At 55.2% G+C, this 22,695-nt stretch overlaps 1 protein-coding gene across 2 annotated transcripts in view; it reads left to right on the top strand.

Annotated features, from left to right (window-relative positions):
* Positions 1 to 22,124, top strand: part of DUOX2 (dual oxidase 2) — a 45,371-nt gene extending 23,247 nt beyond the window's left edge. For both annotated transcript variants that reach the window (XM_076348633.1, XM_076348632.1), the window contains exons 3-34: positions 264 to 347; positions 1,087 to 1,251; positions 2,343 to 2,530; positions 3,875 to 4,076; positions 4,669 to 4,835; positions 4,920 to 4,980; positions 5,127 to 5,223; positions 5,418 to 5,505; positions 5,865 to 5,973; positions 6,307 to 6,470; positions 6,919 to 7,085; positions 7,278 to 7,396; positions 8,730 to 8,867; positions 9,184 to 9,297; positions 9,924 to 10,126; positions 10,374 to 10,559; positions 10,986 to 11,211; positions 11,884 to 11,977; positions 12,216 to 12,391; positions 12,659 to 12,728; positions 13,206 to 13,301; positions 16,711 to 16,889; positions 17,775 to 18,005; positions 18,250 to 18,349; positions 18,467 to 18,516; positions 18,648 to 18,775; positions 18,983 to 19,136; positions 19,687 to 19,919; positions 20,082 to 20,240; positions 20,401 to 20,556; positions 20,641 to 20,769; positions 21,225 to 22,124. In XM_076348633.1, coding sequence (XP_076204748.1) covers positions 264 to 347; positions 1,087 to 1,251; positions 2,343 to 2,530; positions 3,875 to 4,076; positions 4,669 to 4,835; positions 4,920 to 4,980; positions 5,127 to 5,223; positions 5,418 to 5,505; positions 5,865 to 5,973; positions 6,307 to 6,470; positions 6,919 to 7,085; positions 7,278 to 7,396; positions 8,730 to 8,867; positions 9,184 to 9,297; positions 9,924 to 10,126; positions 10,374 to 10,559; positions 10,986 to 11,211; positions 11,884 to 11,977; positions 12,216 to 12,391; positions 12,659 to 12,728; positions 13,206 to 13,301; positions 16,711 to 16,889; positions 17,775 to 18,005; positions 18,250 to 18,349; positions 18,467 to 18,516; positions 18,648 to 18,775; positions 18,983 to 19,136; positions 19,687 to 19,919; positions 20,082 to 20,240; positions 20,401 to 20,556; positions 20,641 to 20,769; positions 21,225 to 21,347 — 4,556 coding nt within the window. In that variant the 3' untranslated portion in view covers positions 21,348 to 22,124. The remainder of the gene's footprint in view (positions 1 to 263; positions 348 to 1,086; positions 1,252 to 2,342; positions 2,531 to 3,874; positions 4,077 to 4,668; positions 4,836 to 4,919; positions 4,981 to 5,126; positions 5,224 to 5,417; positions 5,506 to 5,864; positions 5,974 to 6,306; positions 6,471 to 6,918; positions 7,086 to 7,277; positions 7,397 to 8,729; positions 8,868 to 9,183; positions 9,298 to 9,923; positions 10,127 to 10,373; positions 10,560 to 10,985; positions 11,212 to 11,883; positions 11,978 to 12,215; positions 12,392 to 12,658; positions 12,729 to 13,205; positions 13,302 to 16,710; positions 16,890 to 17,774; positions 18,006 to 18,249; positions 18,350 to 18,466; positions 18,517 to 18,647; positions 18,776 to 18,982; positions 19,137 to 19,686; positions 19,920 to 20,081; positions 20,241 to 20,400; positions 20,557 to 20,640; positions 20,770 to 21,224) is intronic.
* The last annotated feature ends 571 nt before the right edge of the window (positions 22,125 to 22,695 follow it).

Here is a 22,695-nt window from a genome sequence, read left to right as displayed (position 1 = left end):
AGGAGAAAATGAAGATCCTTTGGAAGTAGTCTGGTGGGGGCCAGAAATTGATCTGGGGACATCAGGATCACAAGCATGAATTTCTAATTTTAGACATTGCTTATCCCTCAAAAAGAGTGCAAAATTTGTCTAAAAAACTGTTTGTACAGAAAGTTTCAAAAAGAATACGGGAAAATTTCACAATATAAATATAATTCTGTAATGGAGATGCTCGTTTCATGCATTTTTTTTGCTGCTCACCAAGTGGGTCCGGTCTCTTCCAGAAGCCCAGGAGAGCATCTCCTGGGAGGTCCAGCGCTACGACGGCTGGTACAACAACCTGCTGCACCACAGCCGCGGCTCAGTGGGTGAGTGCCAGGCCTGGGGATGGGGATGGCAGGACAGGGTGAGCTGGCACTTTGGCATCTGGCCCGCTTTACAACTGAGAGAGAAACCTTTTCTGACTTAAGCCTGAACCAGGCAGGTGACCAGGCAATGCCACCTCCCGTGGCTCTGAGAGATGGCTGTTTGCACTCAAGGTAGGTCCCTAGATGCGCCTAAGAGCCCCGTTGGAGCAGTCTGGAGGGGCCAAGCAGCCCAGCTTTGTCTCCCGTGTCCTGGCCTTGCCACTTTTACCTGCTGCCCAGGCGTGGTGGGTGTGAAGTCAGGGTATTTCTCTCTCATCTTCTCCCTTGTCTCTCTGCCTCTCCGGCTGTTCCCTCTCCTGTTTCCTATGGTGTTGGCAATCACCATGCTCATGTATTGCATAGTCAACACGGGCAGCTTAACATCGCTCCAGTTACCCACTGGAGAACACCACCCCAGACCTCCAGGAGGCAACAGGGATGTACATGGACCAGAGAAGGACAACTGGAAGGGAACATGCCCATGGAGGATCCCTCCTAGTTTTAAGAGGACGGATCCCAGTATTGTAAGAAGTTTTGGGTGTTGGTACCAAAACTTGTGTGTTCTTGGCCACTATAAGCATCTATGCCATCCTCTTGCTCTCTCCTGGGACCCTCGCACATGCCGGTGTACCCCGCTACCGCTGCGTCTCCCGTCTGTCGGGTGCCACCGGACCCATGCTGTGTTGATTTGGTGACACAGGTGCCAGGCTGCTGCGTCTCCTGCCAGCCAACTACGCAGACGGCGTCTACCAGGCGCTGCAGGAGCCCCACGTGCCCAATGCTCGCCAGCTCAGCAACGCGGTGGCACGGGGACCCTCCGGGCTGCCCTCCCGCAGGAACACAACCGTCCTGGCTGTCTTCTTCGGTAAGAGCCGGGGCCTGGCACCAGGTGGAAAGATGTTGGTTTGAGTGGAAAAACGCTGGTTTCTCACACCCCAAGGCCACACGTCGGAGCGTTCCTCACCCACCGCTTCATAGCAAACCCACACCCAAAAGGTAAAGCCTTGGGTATCGCCATACCAAAGTACTGTCCAGCCAAAAGAGTTCACATGAATTTTTTATGACCTTTGGCAGTTGCCACAAATGCTGATATTTGTCATTTGGGAACTTCCTCATTTGTTTTAGCGATAGAGTTACCTTGTTGCAAAACGCCTAACAAATGCGATAAGAGCCGCGCTGTGAGTGGTTGCTGGGCGGAATCGCTGCAAGTCGGAAAAGTTTTTGCTGTCACTCAGGAGCTCAGCGGGGTCTTGGGTCTCCAAGTCCGGGGATGTCTGTCTCTGGGAAATACCCTCGGCTCATTGAGAAAACAGGCCGAACTTGTCAAAGAAGTGGAGACAATTAGCTGCCCATACGGCTTAAGGTTCATACACATCCCCGGACACCCAAGCCAGGGTGCTCGGCCCCAAGATGGGCCACGGGAGGGGCAGACACTAGTGTGGTACCATTTAGCTTCTCCCTGGAGGTAGTTTTTCCCACCACACCAAAGCTCAAATAGGCCAACAGCAACGGCAGCCACCGGGCTCAGCATCAGCAGCAACCCTTGGCCTTGAAGGCTACAAGCAAGGAGGAGCTCAGGGAAGTAGTGGCTAAATGCAGAGCCTTGCTCCTGGTGAAGTGGTGGCCAGCAGATGGTCCAGCTGCCGGCGGTCTCTGAACATCCGCTGGCTGAGTCTCTCCACCCTGGTCCCTGAATCACCCTACCCTACTCATGAGGTCTGGCCAGGGCCACCTGAAGCCCTATTCCTGTGTACTAGAGCTCAGCACATCTGGGCTCCAGCCCAAAGTTTTTCAAAGTCGTGGAGCAAACCAGCAGTGAAGGCAGGAAGGAAACCACTCTTGCTGCACAGGGTGGTCCCCTCAGCCCACGTACGGCTCAGCTGCGCACCATCTTGTCCTGCTCCAGGTGCTGGTGGCAGTCGTCCCAGCTGCTGACCGTGCTTGGGTCTCTGGCAGGTTTCCACGTGCTCTCGGACATCCTGGGGACAGAGAAACCCGGCTGCCCTGCTGAGTTCCTGAACATCCACATCCCATCCGGAGACCTCGTGTTTGACCCTGCAGGCACTGGAGATGTGGTCCTGCCCTTCCAGCGCATCCACTGGGCGACGGAGACGGGGCAGAGTCCCAACAGCCCCCGGGAACAGGTAGGTAGCGTTTCCTTTGCTCTTTGCCTTTCGGCTAAATTCCTCTTCACCCAACATTGGGGTCTGTAGCAGCCAAGATAGCGTTTGCAAAAATAAAAGGAGAGCACTGCTGTTTCCTTAAAAATATACGTCTCTCAAGTGTTTGAACCAATTGCAAATGAACCCAAAGCACAACCTGCAAGGTGCTGGTTCACACAGAGCAACATTTGTGGTTGCTCAAGGTCAGTGCTTTTCTTGGCCAAAGAAAACGTAATTACTCTAGATCTGCCTGTGTCATCTATTTTAATGCAAATTTGAGTTTCTTGCATGGTTTATGGAGGGCAGAAGAGGAATGGGTAAAGCAGGAGCAATTCGCAGTCTTCCTTGGCTGCCAAAGTTTTTATCACTTCAGTCAAAATGAGCAAAGGTAGGGCTGCCTGTATCTGGTGGAACAAGTGATAACTGGAGCCTTTTTGGTACAAGTGTAATGAACTTCCATAATCAATTTATATACTTGTGCCGCCCTAGAAGGCCAGTAATCATGACACATTTTTTTTAGGCACCAACTCTTATCTTTAATAATGCATCATAAAACTGAGCTGGTACTGTCATAAAGTTGTAAACTTGTAAAGCTTCTCTGAATTTCAGTCAGTTTGGAAAAAATCCAGGTTTTCCCCCAATTTCACCATGTTTTGCTATGCTGAGGCTGGATGTGTTCCCAAGCCCATGTGCTTTTTCTTTCGTGCTGGAAAGTTTCCCAATCAAAATCGCCGAAGCCAAATAGCCCCCTGAACCTTTCATGTGACAAACCATGATGAGACCAGGTTAGCAAGTCATGGTTTTAGCAGTATTTCAAACCTTAGAAAAATGAAAACACCACCATGTTTTCAGACTGAAAAGGATGTTTTAATGAAAACATTTGGCAAGGGAGATATTCAACATGTTGCCAGGGCAGTGGGACTCCCTGCTGCGAGGACAGGGCTCCCCAGAGGGGGAAGCTCCAGTGTTTCCAGTTTCCCCAGAGATGGGTTTAGTCCCCTTGCAGCTTGGTCTTGCCTATGTAGGGATTCACAGATGTCTGCTTCTGGGCATAGCTGAAAATAATTGGGGAAAAAAACCCAACAAAATACACTTTTGAAAAACCTGTTGCTTGGTCTTTTCCTGTACCTGGCACTAATTCCTGCAGTTTGCATAGAGATTGTTGGAGTATATATTTGCATCCTGATAGCTCTTGTTAAAACAGGGGATGGGGTGGCTGCTTTGTAAGACCAAAAGGGCCGGGTTGGGGCTTTTCAGACCTTTTTGTTGCACCTTTCTGCCGAGACCCTGGCGCCTGTTAATGCCTGTTCTCCATGCCTGCCCTAGACCAACGAGGTGACAGGCTGGCTGGATGGCAGCTCCATCTACGGCCCCTCGCACTCCTGGAGCGATGCCCTGAGAAGCTTCCTGGGGGGACAGCTGGCATCGGGGCCCAGCGGGCGCCTCCCGAGGGAGACAGACGGGAGGGTCCCCATGTGGAAGGCGCTGGATCCGTCCACAGGACAGGGTGGTCCCCGGGGGATCTACGGTAATGGTGGCATCCTCAATGGGTTTTCACCTGCTTGGCTCCATCCCTGACTGCGAGCAGGGGGGGCAGGATGTCCCTGGAGCTGGGCCCAGAGGGGACCCCAGGAAAGGGCAGGGGAGTGGGGTGAGCCGGGACATGTGGGTCAGGAGTCCCGTGGGACAGCAGGCAGTTTTCCAGCCCAAGGGGGAGGAAGATGTGTGCCCCACCAAAGGCTTCCCAGCAAAGACTTGCCATGAACTCAAGGTGCCACATCCCCAGGAGGCAGCGGGTCATTTCCCAGCCAACACGCAGAGACCAGTGGCTACTAGTCCCTCCGATCCAAGGCGATCTCCTCTGGGGAAAGGGGCTGCCGCGGATAAAAACCTGCTCTGCTTGCTTTGAATTCCTCACCTGCCCAACCTTTGGTTCATGCTGGGGGCCCAGTGCTGCTTCTCGCTCACTCAGGCTGCTTGTCTCCCTGGGGAGGAAGGAAGGGCGAGGGGATGAGGGGATGCTGGGCTGCAGCCATGGGGCTGGGGGTGCTCCGCCAGCCAAGGGCAAAGCTAGACCCAGTGGCAGCATCCCCCACTGATGGTCCCGGCGGCTCTTGCAGACCTGGGGAACGCCTGGGGGAATGAGAACCGCTTCCTGCAGGCTGAGAGCATTGCCTGGTTTCGGTACCACAACCACCTGGCCGCGAAGCTGGCCCAGGAACACCCCAACTGGTCTGATGAGGACCTCTTCCAGCATGCTCGCAAGCAGGTCATCGCCACCTTCCAGGTGAGGGATGGGACCCCCCAGCTCTGCCAAGACCCCCAGTACCCTTCCCGGCTCTGTCCCTGACCCGATTCCCCTGTGCCCTAGAGCATCGTGCTGTACGAGTGGCTGCCAACTCTGCTGGGGAGACCCATCCCAGAGTACAAAGGTGAGGGGCACAGCGGGTGATGGAGCTGCAGGGTGTGTGGGGAGCAGGGGTGGGGGGACTAGGGGAGCTGGAGGATGGGGCAGGAGAGGGGGCTCAGCCCCCTTTCTCTCCAGCCTGGGTGCTGGACTGTGGCTGCTGCCCCGCAGGTTACCAGCAGCATCTGGACCCCAGCCTCTCGCCAGAGTTCGTGGCAGCTGCAGGGCAATTCCTGGCCACCATGGTGCCACCGGGCGTCTACAAAAGGTAGGAGCAGCCCGGCAGTGCTGTGGGAGAGCAGTGCCCGTGCTGGGGAAGGAGATGCCTGAGCTGGGATGGTGGCTGGGGATGGTCCCTGTCCCTTCCCTGGCATCCTGCCCCTCACTGGGACAGCCAAGCCCCACCAGCTCAGGGCAGCCCCAGTCAGGGGCTGTGGGTCCAGCCCTTCTCTGCTGTTCCAGAGCCCACAGGTGCCAGTTCCAGAAAGTGCCCGGCCCCGGTGGCTCATACCCAGCAGTGCGGCTCTGCAACAGCTACTGGAGCAGAGAGGTACGGGGAAGGGAGTGTGGGGGTCCTGAGGACGTGGCAGGCTGGCCGGAGGGGCTTCATTCCTTGCTTTACGTTACGGAAGACCCCACAGGGAGGTGAAAGGGAAATTGGGTGCAGAGCATGACAGCCAACCAAGGGGTGTGAGGTCCTCCCCATCCAGACATCCCCAGATGCCGCCTTGAGCCACGGCAGGCTCAGACCTCAAGGTTGCGCTGACGTGGAGAAAATGAGCCTGGAAGAAATCCCTAGTACCCCTACATCCAGGGTCTGCACCCCTATGGGCACCAGTTCAGGGGTGTGGGGCTGCCCTATGTCCTCGGACCTGCGAGGCATCACCTGCTCTTTCCATCTCCCCTCAGAGCCCCAGGCTGCAGCAGGCAGAAGATGTGGACGTGGACGACCTCCTGCTGGGGATGAGCTCACAGATTGCAGAGCGGGAGGACAACATTGTGGTGGAAGATCTCCAAGGTCTGCACTCCCCTGCACTGCAGCTGGCGCGTTGGTGGGGGACCCTCTCCTGGGGATGTGTGGGGGCCAAGGTGGGGAGACAGGTCTCATCGCCACCGCCATCAGCACCCAACCACACGCTCAGACCAGCTTCAACCTTGTTAACGGAGGTGCAGAGAAGCTGCAGGGCATGTTAAGCATGTTCCTGGGACTGTCCTGGCAAGGGCATGGAGATGATCTCCATGTTCAGCATGGCTCATGGCAGAAGGACGAGGCCAGCCTGGCAGCTGGGGCCATTGGGGTTGCTCCTCCGGCTCCGCCTTGCCATCACCATGGCTTCGAATCCACCCACAGATTACTGGTACGGGCCCCTGAAGTACTCCCGCACTGACTATGTGGCCAGCTGGCTCCAGCGTGGACGAGACCTTGGCCTGCCCACCTATAACCAAGCCCGGGAGCGATTTGGGTTGGAGCCTCTCCAGAACTGGTCAGACCTTGCCCCACACCTGGAGCAACAGGTAACGAGGAACTGGTCAGGGCACGGAAAGTGCGTGGGTCAAAGGACGTTGGGGCAGTCCAGGCAGTGACTAGCTTCTCCAGCAACGTAGGAAGAGGGACATCAGTGCGCATCCTGCCCTAGCTCATTTTCATGCCTGCGGGGCTGTTGCATTGGAGTAACTGTGTAATTACATGGCATGAATAAACATATCCTGCCCCAGTGCTAAGCGCCTGTGCCGCTGGGAGCTCTGCTCCTCCTGGAGCTGAGATGCTCTGGGAGTGGTGCTTAGTTGCTCAAGTCCAAGCCATGAGCTCAAGGCTGCATGGGGCTGAGCATCCTCCCAGCCCACGGACGGGTGATGCCTGGGACATGCACATTCCTCGCTCCTCCTGAGGCTTGCCAAGACTTTTCTGAGGCCCTGCAGAATTCCCTCTGCTCACATGTGTGCGGTGCGGGTTTCTGGCCAGGTCCTGGAGAAGGTTGCTGCTCTGTATGCCAACAACACGTCTGGGCTGGAGCTGCTCCCTGGAGGCATGCTGGAGGTTGACGGCTCCCTCTTCAGTGCCATCATCCTGGACCAGTTTGTGCGCCTGCGTGATGGCGACAGATTTTGGTTCGAAAACACCAAGAACGGGTAAAGGCCTCTTCCATGTCTGGCACACAGAGCAGGCTGCCCACTGCTCTGCCAGCCCCAGTAAGACATAACAACTGGGGCTGGAGGAAAAACCATCCTCCAGCTTCCTAAAATGGTGTGGGGAGGCAATCCCTCCTGCCACCAGACAGTGACGCCCAGGGCCACCGCTTGGTCCCACATCTTTTTTCCCAGGCTGTTCACAGTGGAGGAAACCAGGAACATCCGTAACACCACCTTCCGTAACATCCTGGCTGCCGTCACCCACGCAGACCCCAAAGAACTCCAGCCCTGCGTGTTCGTCTGGAGGGAGGGTGAGTGCAAATGGCAGGGCACAGGGGGCAAATGTCACCAGCGAGTTAGGGAGGAAAGCAGACCCATCTCGGTGACACAGTCGGTGACTCAGTGACACAGGGAAAGCATTGGGCTGGCAGTATCTGAAGCCTGACACCTGCCCCTAAGCCAACAAAAATGTGTGCAAAATGCAAGGGTTGCTTGTAGGCAAGGTGGGCAGCAGTGATGTTGAAAGTGGGCTGAAGTCCAGGCATGTGTATTGCATGAGTCTTGGAAAGATCTCAGGGTACAAAAATGCAACTGATGCCCTGGAAGGTCGTGCTGGGGTTAAAACTTGGCCTCTGCCTACCCCACGCTGTGTCACGCTCCTCACTGATGTGTCCTCTAGCTCCTTTGATATACGAGCACACACAGGCCTGCAGGTTAAACCGATGAGTGACCCGAAAAGTGATGAAGTTTGCAGATGAGTTAAGCTTTGCATACTGTAACTGTGTAACATTGCCTACTTTTGCCTTTAATTGCATCAACCCCTGAATGTGCCCTGGGTGCTGTACTGCAAGGCCCTCTCCTGCCCAGCTGCTCCACCGACGTGGTTGTTGGTTAACCAGGGCTGGAAGGGCTGGCCAGGCTTTCCTGCAGATGTGGTTGCAATGGCAGCATGAACTGCACCAGCTGGATTTCAGCCCAGGGAGAGCTCAGGGCTTGCATCCCAGCATGTTTTGGGTTCCCAGCAGGCTAGGAGCAGCCTAGTCCTGTGCTGATGTGCACCCCTCACCCTGGTGCCCTCCTGTGCCGTCCTTGAAATGAGCTTTCCTCTCCCCACCAAGAGCCAAAGAGAGTCCTGCTGCCATGCTCGGGGTGAGATGTAGCCAAACACAGCAGTATGCCTTTTCCTCTCAGGAGCTTGCCACACCCTTCCCATTTACCGAAAGCGTTCTATTTGGCACACGTTCCAGCTCTTGCAAGGCATTTGGGTTCCTCCATGCAATTGCACCAGGAGGACTCCCTGGATTTGCAGCATACGGATGAGCAGAGGGTCTGAGCCCCAGTTTGCCGTGGCCCAGGGTACTTCTTGCTCAGCCCATCCCATCGGGAGAGGTGATGGTGCTGAACTCCCAGAGTGCTTGAGTCCAGTTCTGCGCTTGGTTTGCTGTGGCAGGCAAAGGTTCAACCTGAAAACACGGGTTGTCCCCTGAAATCTGGAGTTTAACCTGGGCATCCCAGTTTTGCAGCGCTCCCTGGGTCACTCGGCAATGAACCCCACCAGCATCTTAATGCGGAGGTTCCTGGGGATGATGGAGATGAGAGAGGTAAAAGGTCCACGACACTCACAGCCTGTCTCCCCCCATGCAGGGGACCCGTGCCCCCAGCCCCAGCAGTTGACGGCTCAACACCTGGCCAACTGCACGCCCATGACCGTGCTGGACTACTTCAAAGGCAGCGGTGCAGGCTTCGGGATCATCATCGTTGTCCTCTGCTGTCTGCCTTTAGGTTTGCCGCTCTGTTTCTTTACCCATCTCCTCTTCCACCAGAGAAAGGGGCTGAGTGCCCACGGACCAAGCACCTCCCAGCAGGAGCTGCTGAGTCTTGGCCACTCTCGAGGTCCTTGAGGTGGCAGGGTCCTTGGGCATCAGGTGGGAGCAGGGCTTTCATGGTGCAGCCCTGCATTAAGTAAAACCATGGAGCATTGAACTGGGGGTGATGGGGAAGAAATAAACCCCTGTCTGCCCCAGTCGTACAGGTGATACTGCCAAAGCAGGAAGGAGCTTTGTGATATGTCGTGCTTTCTTCTCCCATGTGTCCCCAGTGACGCTGTTTGTTGCCTGGATCGTTGCCGTTCTCCGCAAGAGAGATTTCAAGAAGCTGCAGAAGAAGCAGGGCTCCAGCGTGCGGAGGGAGGTGACCGGCGAGGTGATACATGGTGAGGTGGCACTGTTGGTCCTGCAATGGTGTCTGGTGATGCCGCTGAAGTCAGGGCACATACCAAGGCAGGGCTGGGCTTGAAACTTATATCCGGACTGGATATAAGGAGAAACTATTTCCCCAGGAGGATAGTCAAGCAGTGGAGCAGGTAGCCCAGAGACGTTGTGCAGTCTCCATCCTATCCAAGACCTGACTATATAAAGCCTTGGCCAGACTGGCCTGACCCTGTAGCTGGTCCTACTTTAGGCAGGAGACTGGGTGAGAGACCCTTCCAACCTGAGTCCCTTCCAACCCAAATCATCCTATGACCCTTTAATTACAACCTTCTCCAGATCACACCTTATCTGAAGGAAACCTATGTGGAGCAATTGCACCAATAGCTCCAGGACAGGGACTGTATCTCCTTGTCCTAGACACTGGAAAAATCCTGCCTCCCGGCTCAATGGTCTGTAATCCTCCACTGTCCATGCACTTGAGCTCTGCAGTTGGGAGATCATCATTTTTCCCTTAACATGTGTCTGGTCATGCAATCACTTCCAAGCTGCATCTCGGTGAAGGAGGTGCTGGGATGAGTAGGAGTGCAGGTGCGCCTTTCCAGCTGAGTCCTGTGCTCTCTCCCACCAGCCATGGAGTGGCACGGTCCCAAGACAGACAGCTCTCCCGTCTACATTCAGCTCCAAGCTGACACAGTGCTCAAAGTGCTGGATGGGAGAGGGTCTGTGCTCCGGAGCATCAGCCTGAAAGTCCATCAAAGGGTGGAGGTGGTCCTCTCTAGCAACAAAGGGAACAAAGCTCTGCTCCTGAAGAGCCCCAAGGAGTACGACCTGGTGAGTACCATGATGCCAGGGGTATGATACCTTCCCCTGGACCCTCCACCATCTTCTGCCACTGGTCACCACACCACTCAGTCCTGGGCACTGGGAGCAGCATAGGTCTCTGAAGGGTGGCTGTGGCCTCCTGAGAACCACCAGGTCCAGCTCATACCATGGAGCGACCACTGTGGTGAAGAGCAGCAGAACTCACATCTGAACTGAGCCTCTGCTGCTCACAGCCATTCGGTGGGGTCTTCTGCAGGTGCTGCTTTTCAGCGAGGAGGCAGAGAGGAGCAACTTCGTTGGGAAGCTACGAGGCTACTTGGAGGAGCGCGGCCTTGGCCTGCATATGTCTGAGATGAAGGAGCAGAGCCTGATGAAATGGGCAGTCACCCAGGAGCAGAGAAAACAAATTCTGGAGACTTTCTTCAGGCACCTGTTTGCTCAGGTATGTAGAGGTGTGGCAGGCTTTGATGCATGGAGGAAGGTATTTCTGTATTGATTAAGCAATGAATGTTGCTGCTGTTGCTCTCTGTAAGAGCTGATAAGCCATGCACAAGGAAGCTGGCAATACTTTCAGGACCAAGGGACATTTTCCCTTGCAGAAGACAAAGGGAGTTCTTCTGTGGTGATCTAAGTGTCTAAAGTCACAAAGAGACTTTTGGATGATGTAACTGAGGTCTCCATAATGGTCAGTGGTGTTTAGTGTGAAAGTCACATTGTGTAGGAGAGACACGGGACTTCCCCATGGTATCTGCCATGAGTTTTGTGCCAGGGGGGCCACTGGCCTCTGTGCAATAGGTTGGGCAAGTGAATGCCAGCCTTCTGCTCTGCCAGCACTCATGGGATTTCTTTTGTGGGACACAACCTGCAGGTGCTGGAAATCGACAGGTCCGATGCTGGAGAGCTCAACTTTGAATCTTCACAGAAGGCAAAGGAGTCTCTGACATGTGAGCTGAGCAGGGTTGAATTTGCTGAGGCCCTGGGGCTCAAAGCCGACTCCATGTTTGTGGACTCCATGTTCTCCCTGGCTGACAAAGACAGCAATGGCTACATCTCCTTCCGGGAGTTCCTGGACATTCTGGTGGTCTTCATGAAAGGTGGGAGCTGGAGCTGCTCTCCATCTATTGCTCTAAGTCCTGTTTCTAGGCTCTGGCAACACCACCAGCAGAGTGAAGGACAAGATCCATCCATTCCCTTCACTTAGGACAGCTTCAACTTGAGTTATGGGGCAGTGACAATGTATTTTTTAATTATGTTTTCTGTAAGACTGTCCCTGAGGGGAGCTATGTCAGAGCAGTGATTTGCTGATCTGTCGCCACCATAGACAAGTCTGCCCCGTCCTCTGAACGGACCATGCATCCTGCCCTTGACAGATGATAACAGCCATATAAGATGTCATATCTGATCCCCCCTAAATGACCACTGGAAAGGTAGATTCATAGATGGAGGTGGTGAATGCCAGATTCAATCAAAGCAGCTCCCAGAAAAATCATTGCTGTGCAAAAGCACATTTTGAGTTTGCAAAATAATGCACAAGAAAGAATGTGTATCTACCTGATTTTTCACCTTGCACTTGAGAAAGTCAAGCAGACTCGCTATTCACATTCAGTCACTATTCAAGCTGTGATCAGCAGTGTGCTTTCAGTCTTTTCAGGGCTGGGTGAGACTTCACTGCTGCAGGTTCAGACTCTCAAAGACAATGTTTGAAAGCACTTTTGCTGATGAAAATAGGATCTTGTTCTTACTTCGCCTCTCGCCCTTCCCACCAGGGTCCCCGGAGGAGAAGTCCAAGGTGATGTTCAGGATGTATGACATTGATGAGAATGGGTTCCTCTCCAAGGAGGAGTTTCTGAGGATGCTCAGGTACTTCTCCTCATCTCTCTAGATGTTTTCACAATGTCTGTAAACATAGATGTCTTCAAAAGCAACTCCCAGTTTCTGTGCTTCACTCCCCAAGGGTGCTATGTGAGAGGCCGTGGGCTCAACACTCGCAACCAAGAGCCCATTTCTCCTGTGAAACTGGTCTGGGGCTCTGCCCTGTGTTATTTGAAGGACTCAAGCTGTGGTCCTCTGAAGTTCCCATCTCTCATCCTTGCTCCAGGTCCTTCATCGAGATCTCCAACAACTGCCTGTCAAAAGACCAAGCAGAGCAGGTGACCGAGTCCATGTTTTGGGCCTCAGGGTTTCAGGACAGGGATGAGCTGACATGGGAGGATTTCCACTACATGCTGCGGGACCACGACAGCGAGCTTCGTCTCACCCAGCTCTGCGTCAAAGGTCAGTGGGCAGGAGCACTGGGTCACCCCAGGCCCTGCAGGGCTGGAGGTGATGGGCAGCACCCAATGCGTAGCTCCCAAATCTTGTCCCATCAATCGCTCCATCCCAACTGCAGTAATGGGGCATCAGCTGCCACTCTGTGTGCGACATGTTTGGGTCAGCTCAGAGCCTCTCCCCACCCCACCCCTGCCCAGGGGAGATGCCTAATCCTTGTCCACCGCATCTCACACACTCTAAACAGCTGTTTGTCCTTTTGGCTCCTGAAAGGTGTCCCTGAGGTGCTCAAGCAAAACCTGAACAACCGCGTCTCCTTCATAAAAAAGAAAGAGCCAAAAGAGTAAGCTCTCCTCCTTAGTCTTGCTGCTGCTGCTATTTCTTCTTCTCTTTCTGCCTGGATGCACATCCATCTTTCACCTCAGCCCCTCCGACAAATGCTCCCAGCAGGTGTTCGCACGCCCAGTGCTGGGGAAGGGGGACGACCATGCTGGGACATGCCCATGAGCAAGCCGGACGCTGCGGTGGGGCTGCTGCCTTCCTCCCCTGGCACCCAGGTGGCCAGATGGGAGGAACTGCCTCCTGCAGAGCCCCTGTTGCATTCACTACATGGGAATGGGAGTCCTACCTTGCTTTTCAGAGGGGAGGGTTATCTTGTGTGAATCCGATCCGTGTACTATGCAGTTAAAGTTAATGCAAACAGGCTTGCTGGACACCTTCTCAGCTGAGCCTGAGATGGAAAGTGGGGAAATGGGGACAATTTTGGCAAGCCCTTCCTGCAAGTACAACTTTGGGCTAGACGTAGCTCTATTCCCAACAGAACCATCTCAGAGGAGGAGAAAGACCCGAACCTGGACACCATGAGCCACTACATAGAGCGAGATGGGCAAGAGCTGAGGAAGAGACCAGGCAGAAAGTGAGTACACCCTCTCCTCACTGGGCGCACTTCTTGGGTTCGGGTTCAGCCTGTTTGCTCTTTCTCATGTCTCTGTGTCAGACTGGGTAGCCCTCTGGTCAAATGGCACTGCTGCAAGGAGCCAGCACGCCCATGACAGTGGTGCAACGTAGGGAGGGGATGCGAGACTGTCCCTGCAGGAGATGCCCCAGCCCAGACAGGCACATCACAGCCTCTTGCTGGCTGAGGACTTATGGTAACAGCCCTGTCTCGGTGGGGATGGTGCCGTAGCTGGGTCTGGGTGATGTGCCTCTATAAAAAAAAAAAAGAAGTGTCCAACTCCAGAGCTCGGGATGTATGCCTTGCCCACAGAGAGGGACTTTCCCTGGCAGGTCCTGCCTGTGTTCCTCTGCCCCTTGGGACACTGCTGGTTCACCCGTGAGCTGCCTGCAAGAGCTGCAGGAGAGACTCTGGTCCTCACTGCTATGGCAGCAGCAAATATTTCTACAAGGAAGTAGTTAAATGGTTGTTACTCATGGCCAGAATATCCTGATTTGCCTTAATAGCTCCAAGGACCTTCCCCTACCCTCGATCAGTTTGGATGTGTCCTGGTTTAACCCCAGCCAGCAACTAAGCCTCACACAGCTGCTCGCTCACTCCCCGCCCAGTGGGATGGGGGAGAGAATCGGAAGGTTAAAAGTGAGAAAACTCGTGGGCTGAGATAAAGGCAGTTTAATAGGCAAAGCAAAAGCCGCGCACGCAAGCAAAGCAAACCAAGGAATTCATTCACTGCTTCCCATGGGCAGGCAGGTGTTCAGCCATCTCCAGGAAAGCAGGGCTCCATCACACGTAATGGTGACTTGGGAAGAAAAATGCCATCACTCCAAACGTCCCCCCCTTCCTCCTTCTTCCCCCAGCTTTATATGCTGATCATGACGTCATATGGTGTGGAATATCCCTTGGGTCAGTTGGGGTCAGCTGTCCCAGCTCTGTCCCCTCCCAGCTTCTTGTGCCCCCCGAGTCTGCTCGCTGGTGGGGTGGGGTGAGGAGCAGAAAAGGCCCTGACTCTGTCAGCACTGCTCAGCAGTAACGAAAACATCCCTGTGTTACCAACACTGTTTCCAGCACAAACCCAAAACACAGCCCCATACCAGCTGCTGTGAAGAAAATTAACTCTATCCCAGACAAAACCAGCACATTCTCCACCCCTTATTCCATACCATTTATGTCATGCTCAGGTCTCCCATTATCCAATACATCCTCATTAACCACCGCCGCCCTTTCCATCCTTTGATATAATACACAGATATCATTCCCTTAGTTTATGGACCACCTCTATAAAATGTCTGTAAAATGTCCACAAAATGTCCACTGAGTTCATTTAGTCCATGACTTTGGGCTCCATCTGTTATGGTGGTCACTCAGGACAGGAGAGGTGGTGTGTTGTGTGGAGTTACTGGGCACCAAAGCCAGCTCAGGTCGGGTCACTGCTGCACTTGCACCGCTTCTTGTAAGGCTTGTCCTCCACTGGTTCAGGTGGTTCCTGCTATAGTAATTCCTATAACATGCAGCTCAAATCATGGGTTACAACAATTTAAAGGTGTTTCCATTACAATCTCCACCCCTGGTCCCTTCAGATCAAACCATCGGGTTTAACATTGCAATGAACTCCTCCCTTTGCCCCTGCTCCGGCTTGGACTTATCCACAGACTGCAGTCCCTTAGGGTAGTACCTGCTCCAAGTGGAGCCTTATCTATGAGCCACAGTCTCTCCAGGGCTATACCTGCTGCAGCATAGACCTATCCACAGCCACAGTCACTTTGAGGTGCACCTGTTCCAGCGTGGCCTTCTCCACGGGCCACAATGCCTTCAGAGTTATACCTGCTCCAGCGTGGCCTTACCGCCAGCCACAGTCCCTTCAGGAGTAAAACTGGTCCAACATGGCCTTACCCATGGCTGCAGTCCCTCCAGGGGAGTACCTGCTCTGTCGTGGGCTTAGCCATGGCCACCGCTTTGAGGTGCTCCAGCATGACCTCATGCACAGCCACTGATGCTTCAAGGTGTGCCTGCTGCAGCATGGACTTATCCACAGCCACAGATGCTTTGAGGTGTACCTGCTCTGGCATGGGCTTATCCATGGTCACAGACACTTCAGGGTGTCCTGCTCCCACATGGACTCACCCAGAGGTCACAGTCCCTTCAACTCGAGTTCACGCTGGAGTTCCAGCAAAACAGAAGCAGCAGCGATGCCCTGGACATCTGCCAGCCCAGGTGCACGACCGTTGCTGTTATCAAAATGTTCCCAGGCACAGCAGAGTAAGATGATCAGCAGCACAGCACTACAGCAAGCAGCAAAAGCAAAAAGCAGCCGCTAATGAGCACTAGTCTCTAAAGTACAGTAAGGCAAGCAAGCCCCATGGCAAGCACAGGAGCCTGCCCATTAATAGCTAAACAGCAATAACAGCTATAAATTTGACCTAACACATTCCCATCAAATCTGTCATCATCTCAAGCCCTTTGTGCCCCACGTTGGGCACTAAAAAGGGCTGTCGTGGTTTAACCCCAGCTGGCAACTAAACCCCACACAGCTGCTTGCTCACTCCCCCCTGGTGGGAAGGGGGAGAGAATTGGAAGGGTAAAAGTGAGAAAACTCGTGGGCTGAGATAAAGACAGTTTAATAGGGAAAGCAAAAGCTGCTCACGCAAGCAAAGCAAACCAAGGAATTCATTCACTGCTTCCCATGGGCAGGCGGGTGTTCAGCCATCTCCAGGAAAGCAGGGCTCCATCACGCCTAACGGTGACTTGGGAAGACAAACGCCATCACTCCGAACGTCCCCCCCTTCCTTCCTCTTCCCCCAGCTTTATGTGCTGAGCATGACGTCATGTGGTGTGGGATATCCCTTGGGTCAGTTGGGGTCAGCTGTCCCAGCTCTGTCCCCTCCCAGCTTCTTGTGCCCCCCCCAGCATGCTCGCTGGTGGGGTGGGGTGAGGAGCAGAAAAGGCCTTGACTGTGTGTCAGCACTGCTCAGCAGTAACGAAAACATCCCTGTGTTACCAACACTGTTTCCAGCACAAATCCAAAACACAGCCCCATGCCAGCTGCTATAAAGAAAATTAACTCTATCCCAGCCAAAACCAGCACAGGAGGGTTAAATATTACTATGAAAATTATCTTTTACAGTTCTTATCTGCAGTTTCACTTACGAGTCGCTCTCTGCACATTTATTACCAGCTTTCAAAAGTCTGTAGACTGCGGGATGACGTGAGATCAACCACTGACACTGTGCTCTGCAGGTCACTGCTGTCACCAGTGTGCAGAGGTGGTCACAGCACTGTACAGGGAGGAAGACCCAAATCTGGGCAGCATGGCCCTGAGCCATACCTTGCCAGCTAAACCTCAAAATGACACCAGCCCTCCTCTTTTTGCCAGGGTAAATCAGTACCAGCTGCATTTATATACTGAAGCGCAACGGAAGAAGTATGAGCGGAACAAAGTTCAGCAGAAGATCCAGGAGTTCAAGCGCTTCATTGAGAATTACCGGCGCCATATTGTCTGCGTGGTCCTCTTCTCCGCCATCACCGCCAGCGTGTTTGTGGAGAGAGCCTACTGTGAGTGCCCATCCAGCCCTGCTGCCCCAGATGAGGAGGGGTGCGTGGGCTTGGCTCCTCAAAGCTGCTGGTTGCATGGGGCATGCTGGGGTGTGAAAGGTCCCAGCACAGCTTTGGGCAACAGTGTTGGTCCCCCCCAGAATAACCAAAAGATTACTGAGGTTGGAAGGGACCTCTGGAAGGGTCTGGTCCAATGGTCTGCTCAGAGCAAGGCCAATTTCAAAGCTGAATCAGGCTGCTGAAGGTCTTGTCTAGAGAAGGCTTGAAGAGCTCCAAGGTTGGAGATCCCACCACCTCATTGGGCCTGTGCTTGTTTTTGACCGTCCTCCCTGTGAAGAGTTTTTATTTTACATCAAACCTGAATTTCCTTTAGTGAAACTCATGCTGTTGCCTCTCATCCTTTCTCCATGCATCTCTGAAAAAGAGTTTGGCTCTCTCGCCTCTGTAACAGCCATTAAGTGGTTGCAGACAGCCACAAGGTCTTCCCTGACCCGTCTCCTCCAGCCTGAACAAGCCCATTTCCTTCAGCCTTTCCCCTACCTGATGTCCTCCAGCTCCCACCCATCCTGGTGGCCTCCACTGGATTTGTTCCAGTTTGTTGATGCCTCTCATATTGGGATGCCCAACTGAGGACACATTACCAAGGTGCTGTTTCACAGTGCCCAGCAGAGGAGGACAATCCCCTCCCTTGACCTCCAAAGAGACCCTGTCACCCAGCAGCTCTGGGGGGGCTGACACGGAGAATCGTGCCCCTGTCCCCACACAGCCCCATCCCTGATGACCTTTTCTTGGTGGAGCCGTGCAGGTGGCTGTCCCCTTGTTGCAGGAACGGTCATGGCCCTCAGCGCCGGGCACGTTGACGCCCCCTCCGCTCTCTCTCCCCAGACTATGCCTTTGCATCCCCCAGCACTGGAATCGCACAGACCACCTTTGTGGGGATCATCATCTCCCGAGGATCGGCTGCCTGCATCTCCTTCATGTACTCCTACATCCTGCTCACCATGTGCCGCAACCTCATCACCGTCCTGCGGGAGACCTTCCTCAATCACTACATCCCCTTTGATGCCGCCGTGGACTTCCACCGCTGGGTTGCCATGGCAGCCCTGATTTTCTCAGGTAGGTGGGCTGCCGGGGGCATGTGTTGCCCACAAACCACAGCTAAAGCAGGAGGACCACCCCATCATGGCACAGCAGGACCAGGCAGAAGCTTGAAGACCCATATGGAGCCTGGAGAGACACAGATGCTTTGCGCCGGAGAAGAGGAGGAATTGCCAGGTCCCTGGGCACGTCAGCAGGGTCTGGCGCATCTCCATCCACAGCAACAGTGATGCTTTTCTCTCCTGGTTTCTGTCTCTTACAGTGCTCCACACTGCAGGTCACGTAGTGAACGTCTACATCTTCTCCATCACGCCTCTCAGCGTGTTGTCCTGCCTCTTTCCCAGTGTCTTTACAGATGATGGGTAGGTGAAATTTAAAGCACAGTCCAGACAGAGTGTCCTGGGCATGGACGGGAATGAAAGTGGAAACCAGGAGTTTGCTCTGGCCGCTCCATGGTGCAATCTCTTGTCCCTCTCCAGGTCACAGCTCCCGCAGAAGTATTACTGGTGGTTCTTCCAGACTATTCCAGGTGAGTCCACCTAGCAGGCAGACCACCTGCATGCCCATGCCCAGGATGGGCAGCCCTCTGCCCAGCCCAGGTGGACCTGCTGTGGGGCTGCCCTGATCCCTGCTGAGACCTCCCAACCTCTTCACTCACAGGCATGACGGGAGTGCTGCTTCTCGTGATCCTGGCCGTGATGTATGTGTTTGCCACCCACCACTTCCGACGCGTCAGCTTCCAGGGCTTCTGGATCACCCATCATCTCTATGTGCTCCTCTACGTCCTGGTAAAGCATTTGAGCTGGGAGGGTGGGGTGGGCATCACAAGCCCATGGGTCAGCCTGGCCGACAAGGTGAAATAGCTGGGGAGGTCCCAAGGGAGCTGGTGGCCGCAATCCTGGCTCCCCACTGCTGCTGAGCTGCCACCAAATCAGACAGGGGGTGATGGCTTACTGTGCTGAGTGCCGTGCTGATGGGGTCTGCTCCCTGCCCAGGTCATCATCCACGGCAGCTATGCGCTGATCCAGCAGCCCCGCTTCTACGTCTACTTCATCATCCCAGCTCTCATCTACAGTGCGGACAAGCTGCTCAGCCTGAGCAGGAAGAAGGTGGAGATCAGCGTGGTGAAAGCCGAGCTCCTGCCCTCAGGTACCGCATCCTCCCTGGCCGTGCATCTGGGGCTGGAGCGATGGAAGAAACACAGCTACCAGCCCTGCCAGCACTGCGATGGCAGCAGTGCCCAACCCAGGTGGCACGTAGGTGACTCTGGCCCCGAGAAATGTTCCGCTGGCTGTCACACATGCTGGTGGCTCAGGCTGGCACCTCCAAGAGTTAGCTGCATCCCATTACACATGCTGCCCCAATGCCTTTGCAACACCCCTGCATGGCAAGGGTCTCCTGTGCCACTCCCCCCGACAGGTAGGGAAACTGAGGCACAGAGCTCAGGCCATCACACCCTGGGATCAGTTGTTTACCTAAGAACCACCGGTTGGCCCCAGGGCTGTGCCCCAGCACGGCCTCTCCAGCATCTTGAGCCCTGTGCCTGGCTCCACGGCTTGTCCCCAAGCCCCCTCCCACCCACCCTGAGCACAGCCCTAATGCTCCATCTTTCCTTGAGCCCACTCATCTCCCTCAGCCTTTCCTCTCCAATGCTTAATGTCTCCACCTTAACAAAGTCCCCATCCCCATCCCCCCCCAGGCGTCACCCACCTCCGGTTCCAGCGGCCGCAGGACTTTGACTACAAATCCGGGCAGTGGGTACGCATCGCCTGTGTGGCCCTGGGCACCACCGAGTACCACCCCTTCACCCTGACCTCGGCGCCGCACGAGGACACGCTGAGCCTGCACATCCGGGCCGTGGGGCCCTGGACCACCCGCCTGCGGGAGCTCTACTCCCCAGAGAGCCTGGGCCTCATCAACAAGCTGCCCAAGGTGAGCCCCACGCTGTTTCCCCGGGGATGGGGACATCCAAGCCCAAGAGCATCTCAGCAATGGGTTGTGCCCAGCCCAAGGCACTTCTCCAGCCTTGAAGGTGGCCAAGACCTGGGCAAGTGGAGGAGGGAGATGCTCTGCTGATGGCTGGCTCCCTTCCAGCTCTATCTGGACGGGCCCTTTGGGGAGGGCCACCAGGAGTGGAACAAGTTCGAGGTGTCAGTGCTGGTGGGAGGAGGCATTGGGGTGACGCCCTTCGCGTCCATCCTCAAGGACCTGGTCTTCAAGTCATCCATCAGCTCCAAGCTGTTGTGTAAGAAGGTAAGAGGAAGCATCTAGAGGACAAGAGCCCTCCCGAGATGCCTCCTGCTGCTGGTGGCCTCTTCAGGGGCAAAATCCCCCATGACTCATCTGGGAAGGAGCCCCATTGACGTGTGTGGGGTGCTGGTCCCATGCTGAGCCTTATCCCCCTGTGCCACAGATCTACTTCATCTGGGTGACACGCACGCAGCGGCAGTTTGAGTGGCTGGCGGACATCATCCGCGAGGTGGAGGAGGCAGACAGGAACGACCTGGTCTCTGTCCACATCTACATCACGCAGCTGGCCGAGAAGTTCGACCTGCGCACCACCATGCTGGTGAGCCTGGCCACCCGCCAGGGAAGATACCATGCCATGCTGGGCCATGCTGGGCCAACTGACGTGCACTGATCTCTCTTCCAGTACATCTGCGAGCGGCACTTCCAGAAGGTGCTGAACAAGAGCCTGTTCACAGGGCTGCGCTCCATCACCCATTTTGGGCGCCCTCCCTTTGTACCCTTCTTCAACTCGCTGCAAGAGGTGCACCCTGAGGTCAGTGCCTGGCCAGGGACAGGAAGGGGGGCACCCACCAGCCAGTGTGGAGGACTGGTCCCAGCCTGTCCCCGAGGCCCTGGAGACCTTGGTGGCATCCGCACCAAGGGCAGGGCAGAAGGGGCATGAACTCCACTTTCCCTCCGGAGCCAGGATGAGCTGCAAGAGTCAGCAATGCCCCGTACCAGCCAAACACCCCCCCCATGGCGAGACCACGGCTACAGCCACTGCCCGGAGCTGGCAGAGACCCTGGGGGATCCTATCCTTCCTCCATGGCCCCAGCAGCTCCATGGGGAGGTGACAACCTCCCCAAAAGCCTCCTCAGGCCAGAACAGACTGCTCAGCCAGCATCCGTGCCCAAAGCTGCCAGCGGGCAAGGGGCCAAGGGGGGCTGGGCTGGGGGGGGGGGAACTGCTGCTGCTGGGTTTGACCCCTTTGGCTCCCTCCTTCCCCAGGTACAGAAGATCGGGGTGTTCAGCTGTGGCCCACCCGGGATGACGAAGAGCGTGGAAAAGGCTTGTCGGCAGCTGAACAAGAAGGACCAGACCTACTTTGCCCATCACTATGAGAATTTCTGACCCTACTCTATGCTGTTTCACCCCCGGGCTGCAATCTTCATTGGAAATGTGTGTTCAACCCCAGCGCCTGTGTGGCAATGCTTCAGGTGGTCATGGTCCTGGGCTCCCACCCACCACCATCCCTGGGAGAAAGCCATTCATGGCCGAGAGCATGGATGCTGAGACCCACAGAGCTGAGACCAGCGCGCGGTGCACCAGTAAAGCGTTGCCATCCCAGCATCGCCCCACGCAGCCCTGGTGTGAACCCCTGAGCCCAGGGCATCCTGCTACCATCCACGCACTCCTGCAGCCCCACGCCCAGGGTCGGGCTGGCGTGTCCCAATCCAGAAAATCCAGTGTTCGAGTCAAGCCCAGCTCCGCCATCTTAACCCCGCGAAACAGAGCCCGTGCGCTGCCGGGTCGCACAAGGAATGGCTCTGAACAGCTTTGGGGAACAGCTTGGTGCCTGCACAACCTGAATTCCCAGCACTTTGCCGCAAGACCCGGGCAGCGTGCACTTGGGGTGAGGAGCCAGAGAGCTCCTCACCATCCATCTCCTTCAAACAGGCTCAGCTTTCCTAATCACTTGTTTGTGCCTGCTCGTTAGCGCTCCGAGCCTTCCCTGGATTTGCATAGGGCCTTAGTTGTGTTTGCGTTGGCTTCTTCAGCAGCGTCACCATCCTTTGATCAGGGATCGTTTACGCTTGTTTAACTAATGCCTGGCTTTGCATCGCTGGGCTCCTGCTCTCGCAGGCGGTGACTGAGCTTAAATAAAGCTGATCAAAGTTTTAAAACGTTTTCTTGCCTCCTGCAGTTGGGTCTCGGTCACCTGGAGACTTGCAATACTTGTGGCATAGTGCTGGCCTTGCTCCTGTTAGAGAGTATTTATGCCAGCCCACTGGGAAATGGGTTAAACAGGAGTGAGTTTCCCCTGCACTGGTGACGTACATGAGGTGGAAGGGGAGGATACAGATTTGAGCCCAGGCACAGCCCCATAGACTGTGTCCTACCAGGGTCAGCACCCCCAGCAATGCCCCCCAGCAAGACCTGGCGTGGGAGCAAATTACAGCCAAGGAGCCCAAAGAGGCTGAGCCGTGGGAATAGCTTCAGCCCTTGGGGTGTCAAACAGCCCCCCAAGACCACAGGGAGTAGCTCTACATTTCACGGTAATAACAGGGTCTTGCGACGGCCAGTGGTCCCCCAGCCATGCCAATGGGGCTCCCCCCAGCACGGCAGTCAGGGGCCAGGAGAGCCCCACGGCTCAGCAAGAAGCCCCAGCTCACCCCCACTGCCAAAACCTGGGGGACTTCCCAGCCATCGTACACCTTTCAGCAAGGTGCATTTTAGCAATTCTTGGACAGGCTCTGCT

The sequence above is a fragment of the Aptenodytes patagonicus genome, chromosome 10, assembly GCF_965638725.1.
Source record: "Aptenodytes patagonicus chromosome 10, bAptPat1.pri.cur, whole genome shotgun sequence".
NCBI lineage: Eukaryota > Metazoa > Chordata > Aves > Sphenisciformes > Spheniscidae > Aptenodytes > Aptenodytes patagonicus.
This window is presented reverse-complemented; position numbering and strand designations above follow the sequence as displayed.